This window comes from Oncorhynchus nerka, linkage group LG3 (assembly GCF_034236695.1).
Source record: "Oncorhynchus nerka isolate Pitt River linkage group LG3, Oner_Uvic_2.0, whole genome shotgun sequence".
Lineage (NCBI taxonomy): Eukaryota > Metazoa > Chordata > Actinopteri > Salmoniformes > Salmonidae > Oncorhynchus > Oncorhynchus nerka.
Window position 1 is genome coordinate 68,478,559 of NC_088398.1, and position 25,899 is coordinate 68,504,457.

General features: G+C 43.0%; 1 protein-coding gene across 1 annotated transcript; it reads left to right on the forward strand.

Moving 5' to 3' along the window:
• The first annotated feature begins 553 nt into the window (after positions 1-553).
• Positions 554-24,419, forward strand: LOC115112893 (cystathionine beta-synthase-like). Its single transcript, XM_029639929.2, has 14 exons — positions 554-669; positions 8,477-8,815; positions 11,445-11,551; positions 16,695-16,829; positions 18,781-18,860; positions 18,935-19,139; positions 19,245-19,336; positions 19,711-19,836; positions 19,993-20,077; positions 20,170-20,275; positions 20,445-20,657; positions 20,886-20,994; positions 21,512-21,596; positions 22,832-24,419. The coding sequence occupies exons 2-14, from the start codon at positions 8,484-8,486 to the stop codon at positions 22,975-22,977; spliced, it is 1,821 nt and encodes a 606-aa protein (XP_029495789.1). The 5' UTR covers positions 554-669; positions 8,477-8,483; the 3' UTR covers positions 22,978-24,419.
• The last annotated feature ends 1,480 nt before the right edge of the window (positions 24,420-25,899 follow it).

Sequence of the window (25,899 nt, forward strand, 5' to 3'; positions counted from 1 at the left end):
AGAAATCTGGATGTGAAGAAGGGATCTTATAAGCACAGGTTTAATGTTAGAGCTGTTTGAGAAGTTGGAACAGCTACATCTGGTATTGAGTGGTTGTTAGTCATTGTAAAACAAATACCTCAGATTTGCCTCCCAGATTAATAGACTGGAAAGGTGAACTGGAACAGGGTGTGCTGGTCTGCTTTAAGAAAAAATAAATTGTGCTTTTTCACTTAAGTAGGCCTATTCATTAGCAATCGTTTTGCACACCTTTTATACAATTCTGTTTGCACACCGTCTTGTGCTCATTTTCAAGGTTGAGCAAAACTTTTCTCATGGGAAATGTCCAAACGTTTAAATACCAACATTATTGTTTATCTTGTGGACGTATATCTATCTACAAGGGGGCTGGCTACTTTCTGAGCCTTTTGTTTCCATATGTGCAGGACATTCGAAACGAAGGCCCGACAAATGTGTAAGCTCTGATTGGAGGAGCAAGACAAAATAACACCCCCACTGTAGCCAATGAACGTACACACCAAACAAGGATGCTCGAATCAGATTGGGCCGTGTTGTCGTGCTTTAAAGCATGAGCTTCTGGGTAAACTAGTATAGTCGCAATCTACGAAAGATCATTTTTGAAATTGGATCACGCACTGGTCCATCGCCACTACCTTAATTAACTCAAAGGTGAGTGAACAATGTTAACTACTTCAAAATAACTAGATTTAATATAGATATCATTCCTAGTTTTCCTGCCCTGATCCAGAGCCTCCATCACTCATGTGCGGCGCTTGAACAATACTAGCGCCCACTCATTACTGCTTTTTAAAATGTATTACTGTTATTTTTAAAACTAGTATTCGTTGAATGTGTGGTGTCGAGTTGCGTAAAGAGACTAGAGCATGTAAAGCTAGTGAGTGACATGAACAAGCATGATGAAATACCAAATACGTCACGGAGTGTTGCACGGACAAGTATGCCGCATTCAAAGCAACTGGGATCTCGTTCAAGATAACCGGGAACTCGGAAAAAAACTAGCCCTGAATGGGAATATCGTTTTGAACGATCATAATAGCAGCAAAAAAAGTGATGAACTTGTTAACTAAAGAGTGTTTATTTATTTGGCAGCACAGGCTTGTCTGTGTAGTCTACTCTATCCACTAATGCTGAATATATGACTGACACTTGACTAGATTGACTCCATATAATCAATAACTAGAACCATACATATGTATAGTATTCAATCAATACTAGATAGTGTAGCCTGTAATTGCGAAACATTTTACGTTTGCGAGTTTAATATTGGATGGGGGAGGGGAAATGACGTGGCTTAATTCCCACTGCCGTAGACTGATGTAAGACCAGTGTGTCCTGGTTTAGCCTCTTTGCAGTAGGGGCTGTAACACTGAGCTGGATGTTACATCCAGTAGAGATAGCATCCAGCTCATTTATATCCGGCTCAGTTTTACATCCAGGGCATTACCATTGAGAAGGACCCATAAGCACCAACATGAATTTCTTAAAGGGCATATTAAATTGGGTGTCAAATGAATGCTACATTTATATTTTGGGAGAATTAAGAAATGGATACATTAAAAAACACATTTTAAAAAATGTACATCTTAAAAATGTGTCATCAGGCTTTGATTTCTGGATAAACAGGTTTTAGAAAATATCTTCCAGAATCTTAAGAGGTATCAGAAATGCATCAAAACACAATGCTGATCTGAAGACCCCTGCCATATAATATTCACTTTTTTAATTTTGGATAAATTGTTTACCTTCTGTAAGTTTAAGAAATATTGCCTTGTAATTCCTTTACTATGAACTTTATTTTCTCATTTCTCTCATGAGGTGGCAGGATAATGAAAGTTCAGAGAAGTAACAAATAATGGTAGAGCAACCAAGTAGTTATAGTGATTTTACTGATATACATTTGGTTTATGAATGAAGTGAATTAAACTCGTAATTCCTTTACCAAATTGGACATGGAATTACTGCAACTGAAATGGCAACAATGGGAAATCCATGATAGTCACAAACCACAGTTCGGTCACATGCTGCTGTCCTCCCTTCCACTGGCATGCTGTTATGTTCAGCTCAATACTGTTTTCTTTGTCTTTCTGTCTGGTGGTCAAAACAAGAGTTTTTAAAACAGTCTGTGTCTAGACAACTTCTCGCTCACTCTCCAGTTAACATCAGCTCTTACTGACATCTACCCATGAGCCCCCTCTTTCCATATATATAGGGTCGTTGTCCTGTCGGAAGGTGAACCCCCCCCCCCAGTGTGGGAACCTGCTCCAGAGCGCTCAGGACTTCATCAATGAACTCTCTGTACTTTGATCTGTTCGTCTTTCCCTCGATCCTGACTAGTCTCCCAGTCCCTGCTGCTAAGAAACATCTCCACCGTATGATGCTGCCACCACCATGCTTCACCATAGGGATGGTGCCAGGTTTCCTCCAGACATGATGCTGCCACCACCATGCTTCACCATAGGGATGGTACCAGGTTTCCTCCAGACATGATGCTGCCACCACCATGCTTCACCATAGGGATGGTGCCAGGTTTCCTCCAGACATGATGCTGCCACCACCATGCTTCACCATAGGGATGGTGCCAGGTTTCCTCCAGACATGATGCTGCCACCACCATGCTTCACCATAGGGATGGTGCCAGGTTTCCTCCAGACATGATGCTGCCACCACCATGCTTCACCATAGGGATGGTGCCAGGTTTCCTCCAGATGTGACGCTTGGCATTCAGGCCAAAGAGTTCAATCTTGTTTCCATCAGACCAGAGAATCTTGGTTCTCATGGCCTGGGAGTCTTTAGGTGCCTTTTGGCAAACTCCAAGTGGTCTGTCATGTGCCTTTTACTGACGGGCTGCTGTCTGGCCACTCTACCATAAAGGCATGATTGGTGGAGTGCTGCAGAGATGGTTATCCTCCTGAAAGGTTCTCCCATCTCCACAGAGGAACTCTGTCACAGTGACCATCGGATTCTTGGTCACCTCCCTGACCAAGCCCTTCTCCCCCGATTGCTCAATTTGGCTGGGTGGCCAGCTGTAGGAAGAGTCTTGGTGCTTCCAAATGCCTTCCATTTAAGAATGATGGAGGCCACTGTGTTCTTGGGGACCTTCAATTCTGCATAAATGTTTTGGTACCCTTCCCTTGATCTGTGCCACGGCACAATCCTGTCTCGGAGCTCTACGGACAATTACTTCCACCTCATGGCTTGGTTTTTGCTCTGACATTCACTGTCAACTGTGGGAACTTTATATAGATGTGTGTGTGTGTGTGTGTGTGTGTGTGTGTGTGTGTGTGTGTGTGTGTGTGTGTGTGTGTGTGCCTTTCCAAATCATGTCCAATCAATTGAATTTACCACAGGAGGACTCCAAGTTGTAGAAACATCTCAAGGATGATCAATGGAGGATGCAGGATGCACCTGATCTCAATTTATAGTCTCAAAGCAAAGTGTCTGAATTCTTGAGTATATAAGGTATTTCAGTTTTTTTTTTGCTTTGTCATAATGGGGTATTGTGTGTAGATGAGGGGGTAAAAGATTGAATGTTTTTTTAGAATATGGCTGTAACGCAACAAAATGGGAAGGGGTCTGAATACTTTGTATGCACACTCTTGGAATTCTCTCAACCAGGTAATTTGACTATGAAGGCCTGATTCACGCATTCTCCTCTGAACAATTAATGTTGAGATGTGTCTGTTACTTGAACTCTGAAGCATTTATTTGGGCTGTCATTTCTGAGGCTGGTAACTCTAATGAACTTATCCTCTGCATCAGAGGTAACTCTGTTTCTTCCTTTCCTGTGGCGGTCCTCATGAGAGCCAGTTTCATCATAGCGCTTTATGGTTTTTGCGACTGCACTTGAAGAAACTTTCAATGTTCTTAATTTTCCGTATTGACTGACCTTCATGTCTTAAAGTAATGATGGGCTGTCGATTCTCTTTGCTTATTTGAGCTGTTCTTTCCATATGGACGTAGCCCTATTTGGGAAAATACCATCTTCTGTATACCACCCCTACCTTGTCACAACTCAACTGATAGGCTCAAAGAAAGAAATTCCACAAATGAACTTTTAAGAAGGCATTCCTGTTAATTGAAATGCGTTCCAGGTGACTACCTCATGAAGCTGGTTGAGAGAATGCCAAGAGTGTGCAAAGCTGTCAAGGCAAAGGGTGGCTATTTTGATACTACATGATTTCATAGTTTTGATGTCTTCACTATTATTCTACAATGTAGAAAATATTAAAAATATGAAAAACCCTTGAATGAGTAGGTTTAAAAAATAAAAAATAAAACTTGTTTGTGTATCTATATATAACACCATGCCTTCAAACTATTCATACCTCTTAACTTATTCCACATTTTGTTGTTGCAGCCTGAATTCAAAATGGATGAAATATATTTTTACACACAGTACCCCTTAATGACAGTGTCTCTCCGTCCACCTCAGTGTTATAGCTGCCTCCCTCTTGTTTTCCCTTTTTTATACACTAAATGTCTCTTCTATGGACTAAATGTAACTTTTGGTAAAAGTCTGATTCTCTTTTGCTGACAGACTAACATAATCCTTGGACAAGTGTGTAAGATGTCGGTCTACATAGGCTTACTTGAACATTCATAAAGCCCCAATCAGTTTACCTATAGGCTCTTGTAAAGTGGTACAGGTCAGAGAAATGTAGCATAGCCGGCCACTTAGATTAGGCCTAATAATGCTGTGCATAATTGCTGAATATGTGCAGTGGTTAATGTTTATATACCACTGGGTTACATGGATTAGCCCAGTTCAGGTGTTAAACCATTACGCACAGGTCCAAAGCTATTCCTGTTGCGTTCCTATCATCCTTGGGTTACCTCTTTCTACAGTAAGCGTTTTACCCTCTCCCTAGTTTCATTTGACTTTGTTTATTTGAACATCAGAAAAAAAACATTGGTTCAGTGTTATTACTTTGCTTTGTGGAGCCAAGATGCTGGTGGGCAAATGTCATGCATCAATATGACACTGTGTTACTAACCCAACACATCATTAACATTTTGAATCTCTCAAAAGGATTTGAGTCACAATAGAAGTGTGGGATGGACATCTTGGCACCTTCCTGTGAAGAACGGGTTGAAGGACTTCCTTTTTGGGTATGAAAGGCTGGGCGTTGGAGGAACGGGTTGAAGGACTTCCTTTTTGGGTATGAAAGGCTGGGCGTTGGAGGAACGGGTTGAAGGACTTCCTTTTGGGGTATGAAAGGCTGGGCGTTGGAGGAACGGGTTGAAGGACTTCCTTTTGGGGAATGAAAGGCTGGGCGTTGGAGGTGGTAGTCTCTTTCAAAGTTTTGGTTGGAAGGCGTGTTTAAATCAAATGTTATTTGTCATATACAAACAGTCAAAACTGTTCGCTGCTCTGGCCCCCCAATGGTGGAACAAACTCCCTCACGACGCCAGGACAGCGGAGTCAATCACCACCTTCCGGAGACACCTGAAACCCCACCTCTTTCAGGAATACCTAGGATAGGATAAAGTAATCCTTCTCACCCCCCCTTAAAAGATTTAGATGCACTATTGTAAAGTGGCTGTTCCACTGGATGTCTTAAGGTGAACGCACCAATTTGTAAGTCGCTCTGGATAAGAGCGTCTGCTAAATGACTTAAATGTAAATGTAACAATTTCACAACTACCTTATACACACAAGTGTAAAGGAATGAATATGTACATAAAGATATCTGAATGAGTGATGGTATAGAACGGCAGAGGCAAGATGCAGTAGATGGTATAGAGTACAGTATATACATATGAGATGAGTAATGTAGGGTATGTAAACATTTTTGAAGTGGCTAGTGATATATTTATTACATATATTTTTCCATTATTAAAGTGGCTGGAGTTGAGTCAGTATGTTGGCAGCAGCCCCTCAATGTTAGTGATGATTGTTTAACAGTCTGATGGCCTTGAGATAGAAGTTGTTGTCTACCTCACTTGCTTTGGCAATGTTAACACATGTTTCCCATGCCAATAAAGCCCTTGAATTGAATTGAATTGAATAGAAGCTGTTTTTCAGTCTCTCGGTCCCCGCTTTGATGCACCTGTACTGACCTCACCTTGTGGATGATAGCGGGGTGAACAGGCAGTGTCCCTCCCTCCCGTTGGGGGCATGTCTGACATCACGTTTTACCACAATGTTCACATTTTGCAGAGCAGTGTGGAACGTGGACAAGGTAAACATAACAATCTCTTGAGTAGGCTCAACATTCCTCCACAAATGTAAAGGTCTAATAAGTGAGCACCCTTTTGCACACATGGATGATTTGTTATTTTTGTATTTGATACACTAGTGAATTATCAACGCCTCAAGCCTACCCCTTCCATCAGCACACAATGGTTGTCTGTTCAGGCAAATCCAGCAAATGTTTAAGTCTCAAGCATTCCCTCTAAACTCCATAACATTTTCAAATTACCTTACACACGTTGGAATGGACAGTATCTGTTTCTGCAGACTGTGTTCACCTACTCAGTATCTGTTACAGCACACAGATGCCCCCCCCCAGCTGTTGCTGGTGTCGTGTTGCAGGGTCAAACACCCACATCTCAGCTTTATAGATGTCGTCAAAAGAGTGCACCTATTAATAGTCACTGTAGTAGAAGATTGTGTGGTGTTGCTGTGTCGATGGCTGTAACTGAAGTAACCAGAGTTTTTAGTTTTTCTCTGAGTGTTCACTGCTGCCTCCTTCTAAAGTACTCAGTCTTGGAAGAGGTTAACACTGCTGCCTCCTTCTAAAGTACTCAGTCTTGGAAGAGGTTAACACTGCTGCCTCCTTCTAAAGTACTCAGTCTTGCAAGAGGTTAACACTGCTGCCTCCTTCTAAAGTACTCAGTCTTGCAAGAGGTTAACACTGCTGCCTCCTTCTAAAGTACTCAGTCTTGCAAGAGGTTAACACTGCTGTCTCATTCTAAAGTACTCAGTCTTGCAAGAGGTTAACACTGCTGTCTCATTCTAAAGTACTCAGTCTTGGAAGAGGTTAACACTGCTGTCTCATTCTAAAGTACTCAGTCTTGGAAGAGGTTAACACTGCTGCCTCCTTCTAAAGTACTCAGTCTTGCAAGAGGTTAACACTGCTGTCTCATTCTAAAGTACTCAGTCTTTAACACTTGCATCTTATGCTGTTATTGTCTGTGTGGGCTGGTCTACATATTCATCATGTAGGCTAACCAGCCAATCGTGTGTGCTGGCCACGTGTGTTTGTGTTCCTTTCCCTAAACACTCTTAACAGCTGGTTGTAGAGTTAATGCATACAGACGTGTGTGTGTTAGCTAGGGTTGGGGGGTAACCGATTTACATGTAGGCTTATCAGTTACTTTTACATTCATCATGGACGTTTGTGAAAAGATATATAATGACACCTTTCTGTTTTCTCAATGGCATTGAAAATAGGCGTAAGTCTAAGGTTTTTTTTCCGCCAGACCCAGTCTAGCTACAAGTCCGAGGCCTCTTTGATGACACCAAATGCGTTTGATGGATATTTTTTGTCTTCTTGTAAAGCTTCCTTAAGGGGAAAGTAAAACAAAAGTAACAAATGATTCGTAATTATGTTACGGAGTTTGGGTAATCCAAAAGTTAAGTTACTGATGACAATTTTGGACGTGTAAATAGTAGGCTCACACCAGGGTTGACTCTGCTATGTTATGGCTCGGCTATGTTAGGGCTCGGCTATGTTAGGGCTAGGCTATGTTATATAACCGCCATATTTTGGTGGCCTTGGTGAGGAGCTCGCAAGGAATATGTGGCATAGAGTAGTGGGAATGCTCAGCCAGGTAGAGGAGAAGCAGCTGTGTCCTGTTTGCTAACAACTCAACTGTTCAGCAGCTTTGGTAGGCTACTTCTTCTTTTTAAACCAAACCCCTTTAGTGCCACTGTTGTCCTCACAGACACAACACACTGCATAGACTGATGTGACGTTTCTCTTGCGCTGAGTGATTTACACTAGTGTCTACACTGTGTAACCTAATATAAGCTACCCGTGTGAGAATCTGGGTTGGAGTGTATAGGCCTGTGGGGGGAGCATTATGTTCTCCCTGAGTGATTTACACTAGTGTCTACACTGTGTAACCTAATATAAGCTACCCGTGTGAGAATCTGGGTTGGAGTGTATAGGCCTGTGGGGGGAGCATTATGTTCTCCCTGAGTGATTTACACTAGTGTCTACACTGTGTAACCTATATAAGCTACCCGTGTGAGAATCTGGGTTGGAGTGTATAGGCCTGTGGGGGGAGCATTATGTTCTCCCTGGCAGTATTCACCTGAACGTGTCCTGTTTTCACCGTAATGTAATGATGTATAAATCAACTGAATGTAACCTCCATATGTATGTGAATGTGTTCTGTTATTAGTTGAGAAGGATTCCGCTGGTACATTTTACTAAAGGAATTTGTAACTGTCAGCTACTGTTTGTTTGTCGGACTCACTCATTCTCTATCTCACCCTCTCTCTTAGGTGAGCCATGCCTTCGGTTCCCTCCAGCATAGACTCTGTGCGCCCTGTGTCCTCCGTCTGCCCCCACGCAGCTATGCTTCACAACAACGCTACCAAGGCCAACGGAGACGACGCCATTTTGAATGGGGGGTCCAAAGTCAATGGAGAAGCAATGGAGAACTTGGGGTTGTTCAACATGAATGGATTGGCCCAAGTGAATGGGGAGGAGGGGGAGAACGACCTGGAGAACACAGTCGCAGGCACTGAGGAGAGGCAGTGGATCCGTCCTGATCTGCCCAGTAGATGCACCTGGAAATTGGGCATGTCCTCTGCCGAGTCCCCTCACTGCCACTCTGCAAAGTGAGTCACACACACACTTATCACGAACAGGATTTGCATGTTTCCCAGCCTTTTTATTGTAGAGAGAGCTGATGGATGTTTGTGGTCAGTGATCATTCATTTCTCCACCCCATGAACATGACGGCAATAGATCTGCAGCATTTCCACATACTCTGCTTATCCTCCCTGCTCTTCAAACACCTCTAGTTTACATAGTCCACTAATTTCCCTTGCTAATTCCCCTCACTATTTCCCGTTGCTAAGATATAATCAGTCACCTGCTTGCTTCACTAGCAGGGAGAGAAAATAACCAATATATTTGTTTTTGAGCAGCAACTTAAAAGCAGGATTTTGGTTTGCCATTTAGCCAGGCTCCATTTTCCTGCATATTGACACACCTGATAGAGCCAGAACCACAAAGAGGACCAAAGCCTGTGGGGCTGGTCTTTCTAACTTGGAACCTTTGTAGGAACACCGTGTGAGCGGGAAGGGTTGGGCAAGGAATTTGGTGTTTCACCATGACTTGGCAATTTCCGATTGTTTTGAGAAACACTGAAAGGAACACTTTGGACATTTTGGCCTAGGGGGTAAGGGTGTGTGCATGTGGTACGCTCATGCTGAGTGTCTGTATGTACAGTGCCTTGCGAAAGTATTCGGCCCCCTTGAACTTTGCGACCTTTTGCCACATTTCAGGCTTCAAACATAAAGATATAAAACTGTATTTTTTTGTGAAGAATCAACAACAAGTGGGACACAATCATGAAGTGGAACGACATTTATTGGATATTTCAAACTTTTTTAACAAATCAAAAACTGAAAAATTGGGCGTGCAAAATTATTCAGCCCCTTTACTTTCAGTGCAGCAAACTCTCTCCAGAAGTTCAGTGAGGATCTCTGAATGATCCAATGTTGACCTAAATGACTAATGATGATAAATACAATCCACCTGTGTGTAATCAAGTCTCCATATAAATGCACCTGCACTGTGTTAGTGTCAGAGGTCCGTTAAAAGCGCAGAGAGCATCATGAAGAACAAGGAACACACCAGGCAGGTCCGAGATACTGTTGTGAAGAAGTTTAAAGCCGGATTTGGATACAAAAAGATTTCCCAAGCTTTAAACATCCCAAGGAGCACTGTGCAAGCGATAATATTGAAATGGAAGGAGAATCAGACCACTGCAAATCTACCAAGACCTGGCCGTCCCTCTAAACTTTCAGCTCATACAAGGAGAAGACTGATCAGAGATGCAGCCAAGAGGCCCATGATCACTCTGGATGAACTGCAGAGATCTACAGCTGAGGTGGGAGACTCTGTCCATAGGACAACAATCAGTTGTATATTGCACAAATCTGGCATTTATGGAAGAGTGGCAAGAAGAAAGCCATTTCTTAAAGATATCCATAAAAAGTGTCATTTAAAGTTTGCCACAATCCACCTGGGAGACACACCAAACATGTGGAAGAAGGTGCTCTGGTCAGATTAAACCAAAATTGAACTTTTTGGCAACAATGCAAAACGTTATGTTTGGCGTAAAAGCAACACAGCTCATCACCCTGAACACACCATCCCCACTGTCAAACATGGTGGTGGCAGCATCATGGTTTGGGCCTGCTTTTCTTCAGCAGGGACAGGGAAGATGGTTAAAATTGATGGGAAGATGGATGGAGCCAAATACAGGACCATTCTGGAAGAAAACCTGATGGAGTCTGCAAAAGACCTGAGACTGGGATGGAGATTTGTCTTCCAACAAGACAATGATCCAAAACATAAAGCAAAATCTACAATGGAATGGTTCAAAAATAAACATATCCAGGTGTTAGAATGGCCAAGTCAAAGTCCAGACCTGAATCCAATCGAGAATCTGTGGAAAGAACTCAAAACTGCTGTTCACAAATGCTCTCCATCCAAACTCACTGAGCTCGAGCTGTTTTGCAAGGAGGAATGGGAAAAAATTTCAGTCTCTCGATGTGCAAAACTGATAGAGACATGCCCCAAGCGACTTACAGCTGTAATCGCAGCAAAAGGTGGCGCTACAAAGTATTAACTTAAGGGGGCTGAATAATTTTGCACGGCCAATTTTTCAGTTTTTGATTTGTTAAAAAAGTTTGAAATATCCAATAAATGTCGTTCCACTTCATGATTGTGTCCCACTTGTTGTTGATTCTTCACAAAAAAAATACAGTTTTATATCTTTATGTTTGAAGCCTGAAATGTGGCAAAAGGTCGCAAAGTTCAAGGGGGCCGAATACTTTCGCAAGGCACTGTATCTGGAACAGTCTTGCTGTTTTGACAGTAATCTCTCCATTCGATCAATTTAAGTTGTTATATAGGTTCAATATGGCATCAGTAACTCTGTGCGGCTTGGCAAAGGCTTTGTTTATGTCTCACTACCAGAACGAATCCAGAGGCTACCATGTTGCGAAATAAACTCTCAATGTCCCAAAGACCGTATCGTACTGAGGGTACAAAAGTAGCCAAGTTACACAAGTTTCCATCTCACATATGAAACAACTTTCAATACTTTGGCGCGAACTTACCCATAAAAGGGAGTTTGCTTTCTCTTTTCTCTTTTTCTCTAATTTGTGAATGATCATGGTTTATATAGATTGCTCTCCTTAACTGAGTCTCCATCCCATCCTTACCTCTCAGGACCGAAGCCCCCAGAATTCTACCCAACATCCTCAGGAGGATTGGAGACACACCTTTGGTCCGCATGAACAAGATACCCAAAGCCTTCGGCCTCAAGTGTGAACTCTGTGAGTATTTACACACATACAGTCAAAGGGCATGACACCCGCTGAGCCTAAAGACAACCAGAGAAAGGCCGTCTGTATTTGAATATCCTTGTTTGTGTTAACAGAATATGTCATTTATCCTATTAAACACAAAAACAATGTTTCAAGTGAGAGTTAGGCAGGACTGATGCTGAAAAAGAAAGGAAATTCTTGTCTACTTCACCCATATTTTGTGTAGTTCCAGAAGTTGGCTACACTGCTATAAAGACTCTACGCTATCTAGATTTTAAATTAGTTGAACTACCACCAAGCTACTGCAAAATGTAGTTTAATTTCTAGTTGAACTACATTTAGTTCACTACTCCCAAAACTGCTGATTTAGCTGTCTTGCCTACAGCTATTTCTTTTCTTTAAGCAATAATCCATAATTCCAGTGGTAGAGGACATGACAGTGGGAGGAGGGCGATGGTGGAAGGAAACATTAAGAGGGGAAGGAGGAGAAAGTAGCAGATACAGTGGGGCAAAAAAGTATTTAGTCAGCCACCAATTGTGCAAGTTCTCCCACTTAAAAAGATGAGAGGCCTGTAATTTATCATAGGTACACTTCAACTATGACAGACAAAATTAGATTTTTTTTTTTCTCCAGAAAATTACATTGTAGGATTTTTAATGAATTTATTTGCAAATTATGGTGGAAAATAAGTATTTGGTCACCTATAAACAAACAAGATTTCTGGCTCTCACAGACCTGTAACTTCTTCTTTAAGGGGCTCCTCTGTCCTCCACTCGTTACCTGTATTAATGGCACCTGTTTGAACTTGTTATCAGTATAAAAGACACCTGTCCACAACCTCAAACAGTCACACTCCAAACTCCACTATGGCCAAGACCAAAGAGCTGTCAAAGGACACCAGAAACAAAATTGTAGACCTGCACCAGGCTGGGAAGACTGAATCTGCAAAAGGTAAGCAGCTTGGTTTGAAGAAATCAACTGTGGGAGCAATTATTAGGAAATGGAAGACATACAAGACCACTGATAATCTCCCTCGATCTGGGGCTCCACGCAAGATCTCACCCCGTGGGGTTAAAATGATCACAAGAACGGTGAGCAAAAATCCCAGAACCACACGGGGGGACCTAGTGAATGACCTGCAGAGAGCTGGGACCAAAGTAACAAAGCCTACCATCAGTAACACACTACGCCGCCAGGGACTCAAATCCTGCAGTACCAGACGTGTCCCCCTGCTTAAGCCATTACATGTCCAGGCCTGTCTGAAGTTTGCTAGAGAGCATTTGGATGATCCAGAAGAAGATTGGGAGAATGTCATATGGTCAGATGAAACCAAAAATAACTTTTTGGTAAAAACTCAACTCGTCGTGTTTGGAGGACAAAGAATGCTGAGTTGCATCCAAAGAACACCATACCTACTGTGAAGCATGGGGGTGGAAACATAATGCTTTGGGGCTGTTTTTCTGCAATGGGACCAGGACGACTGATCCGTGTAAAGGAAAGAAGGAATGGGGCGATGTATCGTGAGATTTTGAGTGAAAACCTCCTATGAGCAAGGGCATTGAAGATGAAATGTGGCTGGGTTTTTCAGCATGACAATGATCCCAAACACACCGCCCGGGCAACGAAGGAGTGGCTTCGTAAGAAGCATTTCAAGGTCCTGGAGTGGCCTAGCCAGTCTCCAGATCTCACCCCCATAGAACATTTTTGGAGGGAGTTGAAAGTCCATGTTGCCCAGCAACAGCCCCAAAACATCACTGCTCTAGAGGAGATCTGCATGGAGGAATGGGCCAAAATACCAGCAACAGTGTGTGAAAACCTTGTGAAGACTTACAGAAAACGTTTGACCTCTGTCATTGCCAACAATGGGTATAACAAAGTATTGAGAAACTTTTGTTATTGACCAAATACTTATTTTCCACCATAATTCGCAAATAAATTCATTAAAAATCCTACAATGTGATTTTTCTGGATTTCTTTCTCATTTTGTCTGTCACAGTTGAAGTGTACCTATGATGAAAATTACAGGCCTCATCTTTTTAAGTGGGAGAACTTGCACAATTGGTGGCTGACTAAATACTTTTTTGCCCCACTGTATGTGGCGATGACATGGAGACTGGGTTAAATTGGAAGTGAGGGAGAATGAAATAGACCATAGAAGAGTGAGGGAGAAGTTCATCAGACTCCTCCTGTAGTACAGTTAGCCTCTGTATTAGACTCCTCCTGTAGTACAGTTAGTCAGTAGGACTGGTTTCCTACAGGCCCCGCTTGCTATGAATACTGCTATTATTGTAAAGTCAACATAGCCTCCTTTCCCCTCATTAGTCTGCTAGGCTCCACTGTATGATTGTAGGGGTCTTGTCTCAGGTATCACTCTGGGTGGAGTGGGTTTGGCCACCTGAAAGTCCCTCTGTTCTGAGGGAATAAGTAACCTTTCTGAGGGCTACAAGGTGGGGAGGAAGGGGGGCTGGAGAGGGACAAGGTCTTGTATCAGGTGTCACTAGGCTGAATGGTCAGTTACCAGCTTTGGGATGTTTTGGGAAGTCCGGATGTGGATTTTGGAGGAAATGTTCTTGCCATCTATTTTTATTTATTTCACCTTTATTTAACCAGGTAGGCCAGTTGAGAACAAGTTCCCATTTACATCTGCGACCTGGCCAAGATAAAGCAAAGCAGTGTGACAAAAACAACAGAGTTGCACATAAACAAATGTACAGTCAATAACGCAAAAGAAAAATAGAAAAATCTATGTACTTTCACGAACCGGCTCAAAGCCCGTAACAAAGGGAGACAACGTGGAGATAAGGAGTAACAAAATATATATTTATTAACTAAAGCAACTAAGTAGAATATACAATGGTGTGTGTAATCAGTAATCAGTAGTGTGAGTGTTTTGCATGCATGAATGTGATAATGCAGGGTGTTGAAAGGTGCCAAAGCAAACAAACAAAAGGCCACCAAGAACCACAACACAATCTACAAAGGTGTCTGCATGGAGAGAGTCTCTTCCATGAATGTGGAAGAGGTCTATTTATCCTGGGAGACACCTGGCCCAGGTGTTTCCCATGTAGCTGACGACCCTCCCAACTCCGCCCACCAGCATCCTAATAAGGAAACAAGAACAAAGACAGAATACGGCAGACAGAGTGGGAGGGTCGTCACAGTACAGTGTTTGGAAATGTAGAAGAGTAGGAAGGTAAGGCAATAAATAGGCCATAGAGGCGAAATAATTACAATTTAGCATTAATACTGGAGTGACAGATGTGCAGATGATGAGGTGCAAGTAGAGATACTGGGGTGCGAAAGAGCAAGAGGATAAATAACAATATGGGGATGAGGTAGTCGGGTGTGCTATTTACAGATGGGCTGTGTACAGGTACAGTGATCGGTAAGCTACTCTGACAGCTGATGTTTAAAGTTAGAGGGGGAGATATAAGACTCCAGCTTCAGATATTTTTGCAATTCGTTCCAGTCATTGGCAGCAGAGAACTGGAAGGAAAAGCAACCAAAGGAAGTGTTGGCTTTGGGGATGATCAGTGAAATTTTTATTTTATTTTATTTCACCTTTATTTAACCAGGTAGGCTAGTTGAGAACAAGTTCTCATTTGCAACTGCGACCTGGCCAAGATAAAGCATAGCAGTGTGAACAGACAACACAGAGTTACACATGGAGTAAACAATTAACTAGTCAATAACACAGTAGAAAAAAAAAAATGGGCAGTCTATATACAATGTGTGCAAAAGGCATGAGGAGTATGTATGTATATATATATATATATATATATATATATATATATATACCTGCTGTATAAAGCAGCAGTATAAATATACCTGCTGGAGCAGGTGCTACGGGTGGGCATTGCTATGGTGACCAGTGAGCTGAGATAAGGCGGAGCTTTACCTAGCAAGGACTTATAGATGACCTGGTGCCAGTGGGTTTGGCGACGAATATGAAGCGAGGGCCAGCCAACGAGAGCATACAGGTCACAGTGGTGGGTAGTAGTGGTGAGTGGTGAGTCTTTGGTGATAAAACGGATTGCACTGTGATAGACTGCATCCAGTTTGCTGAGTAGAGTGTTTGGGGCTATTTTGTAAATGACATCACCGAAGTCAAAGATCGGTAGGATTATCAGTTTACGAGGGTATGTTTGGCGGCGTGCGTGAAGGAGGCTTTGTTGCGAAATAGGAAGCCGATTCTAGATTTAATTTTGGATTGGAGATGCTTAATGTGAGTCTGGAAGGAGAGTTTACAGTCTAACCAGACACCTAGGTAGTTGTAGATGTCCACATATTCTAGGTCAGAAGCGTCCAGAGTAGTGATGCTAGTCAGGCGGGAGGGTGCGGGCAGCGATCGGTTGAGGAGCAAGCACTTAGTTTTACTAGCATTTAAAAGCAGTTGGAGGCCACGGAAGGAGTGTTGTATGGCGTTGATTATTGTTGTTATAGCATCAGGTAATTTTAAAGACCACGACTGGGTATTCTACCCGGCGCCAGCGATTGAACCGGCAGTACATTTCTCTGATTGGTACAGTTGGCCAATGACTGGTGAAGTACAGTAATACCAGACGGTTAATAGTAGGCCCGTTTTGGACCACCATCCACATGTGTTATGTGAGTTCACTGCATGTGAACCATGTCGTGGTCCTCAGTCTAAATGTCTCGCCAGTGAGTTATTTTATATATATTTTTACGGGCTTAATTGTTTAAAGTCAATCTCTGCTTGATTCCCATGGCTTAGTGAGACAAAAAGTTCTGTTTCCATGGCACTTGCATGGATTTTCATGTGATTCGGATTTACTCTTTGGCTGACTAGTCCACAGTGGATTTGGGGCCGTTTGGCACAGATTCAATCGGCTATTGTACGTGTGAGTGAGAAACGCTGGACCTTTGGATGACCTCCCCACCTGAATTTTTTCCAAATCGGCTCATGCCAGCTCTGTCTCTTCCCATAATCCTCCTTGTCTGTGGCAACTTCTACTGTACTTCCTGGCATTGCTAAGGGGCTTTACAGTTAACTTCTACACAGGGGGATTCTGTTTAAGTCTTCTCTGTGGTATATCTAAAGTACACAATAACATCATAATATAAGCAGCTGCAGTACATTTTGATGATTCAACATTTCCTTACATCCTCTCTCTTTCTCTCTGTGTGTAGTGGCCAAGTGTGAGTTCTTCAATGCAGGGGGCAGTGTGAAGGACCGTATCAGTCTGAGGATGGTGGAGGATGCAGAGAGAGCTGGCATCCTCAAACCTGGAGACACCATCATCGAGCCCACCTCCGGCAACACCGGTACGTGTCTCTAGGATTCCCTGAGCGCTATAAACAGGCTTATTCTTGGACAAAACACACGTCACTCACAGTGGAAAGATTACACACCCAAGCCAAAGGAGTTTTTTGTTGTTAGTGTATCTGTGTGTGCGAGAGAGTTTACCAGGCAAAACTAAATGTTAATGTCAAGTAAGTCACTGAGACCTCCCAGCTTACCTTGGACATTAGGATCTTGTCATTGTAGCCCTGTGTTCTGCTGACATGACCTGTTATTCACAGCTGTATTGACTCTCTCTCTCTCTCTCTCTCTGTGTTCTGCAGTATGGTGTTCTGCTGACATGACCTGTTATTCACATCTGTATTGACTCTCTCTCTCTGTGTTCTGCAGTATGGTGTTCTGCTGACATGACCTGTTATTCACATCTGTATTGACTCCTCTCTCTCTCTCTCTCTCTCTGTGTTCTGCAGTATGGTGTTCTGCTGACATGACCTGTTATTCACATCTGTATTGACTCCTCTCTCTCTCTGTGTTCTGCAGTATGGTGTTCTGCTGACATGACCTGTTATTCACATCTGTATTGACTCTCTCTCTCTGTGTTCTGCTCTCTGTTCTGCTGACATGACCTGTTATTCACTCTGTATCTGACTCTCTCTCTCTCTCTCTGTGTTCTGCAGTATGGTGTTCTGCTGACATGACCTGTTATTCACATCTGTATTGACTCCTCTCTCTCTCTGTGTTCTGCAGTATGGTGTTCTGCTGACATGACCTGTTATTCACATCTGTATTGACTCCTCTCTCTCTCTGTGTTCTGCAGTATGGTGTTCTGCTGACATGACCTGTTATTCACATCTGTATTGACTCCTCTCTCTCTCTGTGTTCTGCAGTATGGTGTTCTGCTGACATGACCTGTTATTCACATCTGTATTGACTCCTCTCTCTCTCTCTCTCTCTCTCTCTCTCTCTCTCTCTCTCTCTCTCTGTGTTCTGCAGTATGGTGTTCTGCTGACATGACCTGTTATTCACATCTGTATTGACTCCTCTCTCTCTCTCTCTCTGTGTTCTGCAGTATGGTGTTCTGCTGACATGACCTGTTATTCACATCTGTATTGACTCCTCTCTCTCTCTGTGTTCTGCAGTATGGTGTTCTGCTGACATGACCTGTTATTCACAGCTGTATTGACTCCTCTCTCTCTCTGTGTTCTGCAGTATGGTGTTCTGCTGACATGACCTGTTATTCACAGCTGTATTGACTCCTCTCTCTCTCTGTGTTCTGCAGTATGGTGTTCTGCTGACATGACCTGTTATTCACATCTGTATTGACTCCTCTCTGTGTTCTGCAGTATGGTGTTCTGCTGACATGACCTGGTATTCACATCTGTATTGACTCCTCTCTCTCTCTGTGTTCTGCAGTATGGTGTTCTGCTGACATGACCTGTTATTCACATCTGTATTGACTCCTCTCTCTCTCTCTGTGTTCTGCAGTATGGTGTTCTGCTGACATGACCTGTTATTCACATCTGTATTGACTCCTCTCTCTCTCTCTCTCTCTCTCTGTGTTCTGCAGTATGGTGTTCTGCTGACATGACCTGTTATTCACATCTGTATTGACTCCTCTCTCTCTGTGTTCTGCAGTATGGTGTTCTGCTCTGACTCTCTGTATTGACTCTCTCTGTGTTCTGCAGTATGGTGTTCTGCTGACATGACCTGTTATTCACATCTGTATTGACTCCTCTCTCTCTCTCTCTCTCTCTCTCTGTGTTCTGCAGTATGGTGTTCTGCTGACATGACCTGTTATTCACATCTGTATTGACTCCTCTCTCTCTGTGTTCTGCAGTATGGTGTTCTGCTGACATGACCTGTTATTCACATCTGTATTGACTCCTCTCTCTCTCTGTGTTCTGCAGTATGGTGTTCTGCTGACATGACCTGTTATTCACATCTGTATTGACTCCTCTCTCTCTGTGTGTGCAGGTATTGGTCTGGCCCTGGCCGCTGCAGTTAAAGGCTATCGCTGCATTATCGTCATGCCTGAGAAGATGAGCATGGAGAAGGTGAGACTGGTGTTTGTGCATCCATGCGTAGGCGTTGGAATGTAACTAAATGTAATCTAATCTTGTGTTCCCAGGTGGATGTGCTGAGAGCCTTGGGGGCGGAGATTGTGCGTACCCCCACCGCCGCCCGTTTTGATTCGCCAGAGTCTCACGTGGGCGTAGCCTGGCGTCTGAAGAACGAGATTCCTAACTCTCACATCCTTGACCAGTACCGTAACGCTAGCAACCCCCTGGCCCACTACGACACTACTGCCGAGGAGATCCTGGAGCAGTGCGACGGTACGTGTGTGTGTGGTGTGTGAATGCGATGGAGAAATTGAGTGAAGAATACCGATTTCCTCCTACTCTTCTAATAGACCTCTCTGCGCCACTCTGCCCTTGCAGGTAAGGTGGACATGTTGGTGGCAGGAGCTGGCACAGGTGGCACCATCACTGGCATCGCCCGCAAGCTGAAGGAGAGATGCCCCAACATCAAGGTAGGCACCGAGTCACTTAACACAACGTCCCAGATCTAGTAAGAAGGCAATCTATCTGACTAGAATGTTATCGCTCTGTACTTTGTCAATTGAATTCCAGTCAGTCTTGTAGAGCCAATTCCAAACTCATTTAGCTGAAAGTATACAACAAGAGTTCAACCCAAGGCCCACAGTTATAAGGCCTGTTGGGCCGAGTCATAAAGTAGGATCATAAAGTAATATTGCATCTCCCGTTGATGAAGAAAGCCATATAATGTGTCTCAATGATAAAGATTAATACAGATCTTAAGTTGCCTTTGTGTGGTGTATTTATTACCATGTTACTTTGGCTTATTGATGTAATGGTTTAGTTAACGGTGTTCTGTGTTGTGTAGATCGTGGGCGTGGACCCTGAGGGTTCTATCCTGGCTGAGCCAGAGGAGCTGAACATGACAGACAAGACCCAATACGAGGTGGAGGGCATCGGATATGACTTCATCCCCACCGTGCTGGACAGATCTGTGAGTGTGTGGCAGTGATCTCCTGAGTTGAGCGGTGTTTTCTACTCTGCATACAGTAACGGTCACAACACACAAGTGGAAGGAAAATAACTCTTAAGATAATATTGTATATGATTGCTATAGTAGAATGCATATAAATGTTTCTCTCTGATTCAGGTAATTGACAAGTGGTACAAGTCCAATGATGAGGAGTCCTTTGCCATGTCACGCATGCTGATCAGGGAGGAGGGGCTTCTTTGCGGTAGGTTGACATCACACACAATGATTGGTGCTCCCAAAGAGCAAGGGTCTCTCTCTCTTGTTCTCTCGCTCTGTCTAACTGTCTCTTTCTAGGAGGTAGTTCAGGCACGGCCATGGCTGCAGCAGTGAAGATGAGTACAGAGCTGAAGGAGGGCCAAAGCTGTGTCGTCATCCTGCCTGACTCCATCCGCAACTACATGTAAGGGAGGGAAGAGGGGGATGAGTGGAGGAGGGAGATTGAACAGGAAAGGGGGATGGGGGTGTTAAATGTGTGGAGAAGGAGCATTAACCTGCCAAGTGTTTTTAACAGGGTATGTGGTACCAGTGTTGTGAGCCTTGAGTGTGACTGTTGTAATCCCCCCCCCCAGGTCTAAGTTCCTCAGTGACAACTGGATGTGTGATAAGGGCTTCCTAACCCCAAATGACCTGATGGTGTCCAAATCCTGGTGGTGGAACCTGACTCTGCAGAGTCTGAACCTGTGTGCCCCTATCACCGTGCTGCCCTCCGTCAACATCAAGAAGACCATCAAGATCCTCAAGGAGAAGGCTTTTGACCAGGCACCAGTCGTTGACGAGTCCGGGTACGCTTTTCCCTGGTTACCATGGTCACCTGTTTGTCATTCAGGCCGAGTGTCAATGTACCCTATAGTGTGACTGTTAACAAAACATTAGTCCCCTTGACAAGAGGTCAATACAGGCATTTTATTAATCAGCGTGTATATGTTCATGATAGTTTCATTCACAAGCAGTTCTGCTTGTATTCAGGTGTCATAATGCTAATTACCATATTCTCTCTCTCGTCTGTGTAGCATGATCCTAGGGATGGTTACCCTGGGCAACATGTTGTCTTCTGTGCTGGCTGGGAAGGTCAAGGCTTCTGACCCTGTCTCCAAGGTGCTCTACAACCAATTCAAACAGGTCAGTTCCTTTACCTACATGCTCAACAATATGCCACACTCTCACAAGAACACTTCAACTCAAATGTGAGCTGCTAAATAAAGTTCTCAAACTGAAGGCTATCATTGAGGAGAGCAGGGGTACTTAACTACTATTTGAGAAGGTCCGGTCACACACATTTCCTAGGTGGCAAAGGTCCGGCTGGATACTGCAATTCTACACATTTTTTCTATGTCTTATGGCATGCTCATATGATACCTGACTGACACAACAAAATCATGGGTGCCCCCCGTGGGGGTCAAGGCCCCTGGGAATGTAATCTGGCCATGATAACTACAAGATTACTGGTTCTCCTAACTTGCCTACCTAGGTAACATGGGATTTTTGATCAACTGGACATTTGACGGTTTTACGTAGCTCTAAGGTAGCTCTAAGGTCTGTCAGTAAATGACAGAGGAACCCCCCCTGTTCTGGATCTGGACTGGGGTCTGCCTGTTGTAGTTTTGTAATTCTCATTTGTCCCACTCTCCCCCCTCAGGTGCGACTGACCGATAACCTGGGTAAGCTGTCCCGTATCCTGGAGACAGATCACTTTGCCTTGGTGGTGCATGAGCAGATCCAATGTAAGTTTACCCCTCCTTCCTCTCTTCCATCAACCTTTATCTTCCTGTCTTTCTCACTTCCTCTTACTCTCTCACACTTCCTTATCTCACCATTTCCCCGCTATCTTGTATTGCTCCTTCTGTCTCTTTTCCACCACTGATAGTTACCTTTGTCAGACAGTAGAGAAGAACATTCCTAGCAACACCTGCTGTCTTCGGTTGACCCTGAACTGGCCCTCCTACAGGGTCAGGGGTCATTCCTGGTTCCTGTCCAGGTAACCGTGTCACCTGTCCGCTGCCATAGCAAACCCCCACCCGGCCAGAGGCAATATGGTGGTTGTTTTCCCTCTGACTAGCTTGCTGTTTAACTTTAGGGGCTGTTCATCAGTTTGGTCAGATAAGCCTGCAAAAATAAAATCACAAGTCGTTACATAGCATATTTGTCTTTCTCACAGCCTAGGGAACACAAGGCGTAATGACGCTGTCTAATCATCGGTTTTGTGGTCTAGTAGATTAACAAGGTGTGTGTTGGGTGACAAAGCCCAGCGGTAGGGTTTTGGTGCCTGGCAGTGCCTGGCCACCAGTAGAATAGGGCAATACCCAGACTGTTGTGTAAGCATAGACAAGGGGATTTAGCTTAATATGCCATAATGCTTTTTGTCAGCCCACCACCACAACTTCACCAGAGGACAAATTCATTTTTTACATTTTCATCAACTATCATTTACTGAGACATCCCAAGGACAAGTGGTTTTTCTTGACAATGTGCCCTGAGCAGGAAAAACTCTGTCCCTCAGCTATGACTAGGCACCCCCTATGCTCCCTATCATATTTGACTATGTTCATCCTATATTCAGTGTTCCTTATCTAACAGCAGGGGTCTCTTCGGAACCTGACTTTCATTGCGACCTATAACCCTGTCTCTCAAACACAGGAAGCTAGTTGCATAAGTTCTTGTAAACTGATATGGTTTGATTCAGTATAATTGCCGGCTATTGTATAATGCATTGCTTCATTCTTGGATAAAGACCTTGGGAGGTTAACTTCCTTTATGGCAAACATTCCCATATGAAAAAGGGAGAATTTGGATAAGTATTTTGACATCATTTATGTAGTATCTTGCATGCAGGACACATTTCAGTGGTTCTACAACTCTTCTCCTATTTGTCACAAACGTTAAAGACAAAAGTCTTATCTCAATAGTACTATTACCCCTCTCTCTTTCTCTCCCTTCCTCTGTCTCTCTCTCTGTGTAGTCATGGCGGACGGCTCCTCCTGTCTGAGACACATGGTGTTTGGGGTGGTGACGTCCATTGACCTACTCAACTACATCACCACGCGTGAGAGGCGGGGAAGCGCACGGGAGCGCACGATGTCGGAGTGCTCCATGACATCTGACTGATGAGCTGTAACCACTTTCTGTTTCCTGTGCGTTGGAGGAAGTGACCCACCCCCCAAATATTGACAATGAAGAAGAAGATGTAGACTTTTAGGAGGTTGTGGTTTAATCTTAAAATAATTATTATTTTCCAACCTTCTTGGCTACAGCTGTTTTGTTGTTTTTGTGATTAGAATCCTAATTTACTGTAGCCTTTGCTGCAATTTAAGTAATTTAGCTGGTTTCAGATACATAGTTTTCCACTAAACTTTAAGGTATATAAATTGCATTTTACAAAGTGTGCAACTATACGTTTCCATCTGTCTTGCCTCTTCATTATTGAAAGTTACTTTTACTTTTCTCTTTAAAAAGAATAGTGTTCCTGACTTGATTTTATTGCAGAGGATACTAAAACATGAGAATATGCTCGCTAGACTAACGACTCAGTAAATTGGAATCTTTCAGCTAAATGGTCATCTACCTACCATTTTGTATTGCATTGAGATTTCTATGTAACTGATATGTGAATGTGACTTCCATTTTAGTGGAGAACAGCAAAACATTTCTGAAATTTGCTGTTCCCCTTTTAGACTTAAAAGCGCATCATAGTTTTTCTTTGATACCAACAGAGTTACATTGCCATCTAGTGATAACTAAAGACATAGTATGTGCCTAAAATTGTCATTTGGGTTCATCGATCTGAATTGAATACCTATTCAGTATGGAAAAAAATTGAGGTGTCACATTGACAACATTCAAAGAGAGAGGGTGTCAATGAAGGGTACCTTCTTTTGTTTGAACGGTTTGGCCTTGAAGGGTAAACAAGCACACAGCGTAGGTCAGGCCAAGGATAGGGGAGTTTGGCACACAACCAAACTAACCCAAACAGTATGACTTGTGTTGGGTCATTTTTTTTTCTTGTATTGAAACAAGACATTGAATAGTTGGCTGGTTGAAAGTATTTAAAGTAGCCATACAGTGCAGGTCTTTTATATCGGCCTGTCTGGGGCAGGTTGGGTTGTTTGACCTTTTTTTTTGCTACTTTTCTGTTCTGTTTGACTTCCTGTTTTAATCATGACTGTGTTATGTTATGTATGACAATGGACCCAGAGCTGTTATGATCTATTCATTAACTTACATCCACTAGCAGGGATGGAGGTGTAAAATATGACTTTAGTGTCATATTTGCGTGAGGTGGAGCATGTTATGGTTATGATAGTGATATTTGAACAATATTCCCTGTCATTATTTCCACTCTGGGTTCAGCTGTTCATTTCATATTTCTCTTGATTTGTCGATTTCAGGTTATTTTGTGACAACTATTATTACTGGCTTCCATTAAAGGCCCTTTCTCTTGAGCAAGTTTCAAGTTGTATTAGTCATACTGTATGTACATGATCAGTGGTGACCAGTCATTCAGACAAAATGTTTTGAGGTAATAAAGCTGCATACAAGCATGGTCTCTATTTTTTTGTTTTGTTTTCTTGAGGAAGGCAGCTCCAGAATGCAGGTGTTTCAGCCTAGCTCAGTGCCTTCTGTGTTGGAGGGGCAGCCAGTGGAAAATACAGAGCGTAGGGGTTGGTAATTGCGCCGTGATTGGCTCACTTTTCTTTTACTCATGGGGACACTGTTACCACAAAATCTACAGGGAGAGCTAGAAAGTTCAAGCACCCTGGGTGCTGCCATAGATTTACATTAGAAGTGCCCATCCAAGAAGGCTCAATGTCATTGGCCACAGATAAAATGACATCAAATCATGTTATATCTACCGTAGCCTTGATTGGACTGATAATTTCAAAATCTTAGCTAGCAAGCTAGACGAGCAGTCATCTTCATGAATCATGTCGTCAATCTACTGGAAAATCCTTTTCAATCCTCGTAGTATGAAAAATTATAAATAAACTTCTCAGTGCTCATCGGCCATTGGACATAAACATTACCCAACAAGTTGTAAATTGCAAATTCAACAATGAGTGGTTTGGAAGGAATCAGTGGCTAACTGCAAGCGTTGCAAAGCAATCACTATTTTGCTTGCCCTGCTATTCGTTGGAAAGGGTGTATGGTCCAAGTCTGGTTTAAGGTTCTCTTTTCCAAGTTTTAAAAGGATAAACATTCACATACAAAACCACAGGCCAGAAAAGGTTGAATACATTGGCCATGCTGTCAATCAGTGAGTTCAAGACAACTGGGAACTCTGGGGCTCTGTAAGAGCTTTCATTGTCTGCTTATATGCCCCCTTTATTTATCCTACGGTTCTGACTTGGTGTACAGGGAGAATACTGTAAGAACGGCCCATATTCTGAATTCTGTCACTGTATTTCAAAAGTGCTGAACAAGTAGTTTTTTTGACTATGTCCGTCTTAGCTCATTCATATCTTCATCGAAATTAGTAATGGCCTCTTATGCGCTCATCATTCCCTTATGCCATTGTTTGCACATCTCAATTGTCAGTAGAAACCACATTTGTTTAAGCAAGTCAGCCATATCAGCTATGTTTTTTAATTAGGCAGTAAATGAGGCTGAATGAACTGTTTCGCTGCCAGAAAAGGATTTGCTAATAGCCAGGTGTAGTGGCACTAAATAGTGCTGAAACTAAAGCTCTGCTGTTGGGACAGCTTTATGTAGGTCCTAACAGTTTTTGGGCACCGTTTGTCACCGTTATAGTGCAATTAATGTATTGGTTAGTGTTGTGTTGTGTAGTGGCTTGCCCCACCAAGATTTATGGTAAAATCGCCACTGTATGGGATACACATGGTATACACCGTCCGACAGAATGCTTACTTGCAGGTTCCTTCTCCACAACATAACAAGAAATAATAAAAGATAAGAATACAAACAAAAAGTAAATGGCTCAGTAGAATAAACATTTTAGCATAAGTATAATACAGGAAGGCACAATTTATTGTCCAATATTTACACGTTTTGGGGAAGAGGGAATTGGGGGGG

Excerpts from the sequence above, each read along its gene's own strand:
- LOC115112893 (XM_029639929.2), top strand. The coding sequence starts at position 8,484 with ATGCCTTCGGTTCCCTCCAGCATAGACTCTGTGCGCCCTGTGTCCTCC. Across the intron at positions 11,552-16,694 it reads CGGCCTCAAGTGTGAACTCT|TGGCCAAGTGTGAGTTCTTC; the intron begins GTGAGTATTTAC and ends CTCTGTGTGTAG. Across the intron at positions 19,337-19,710 it reads AGAGATGCCCCAACATCAAG|ATCGTGGGCGTGGACCCTGA; the intron begins GTAGGCACCGAG and ends TGTGTTGTGTAG.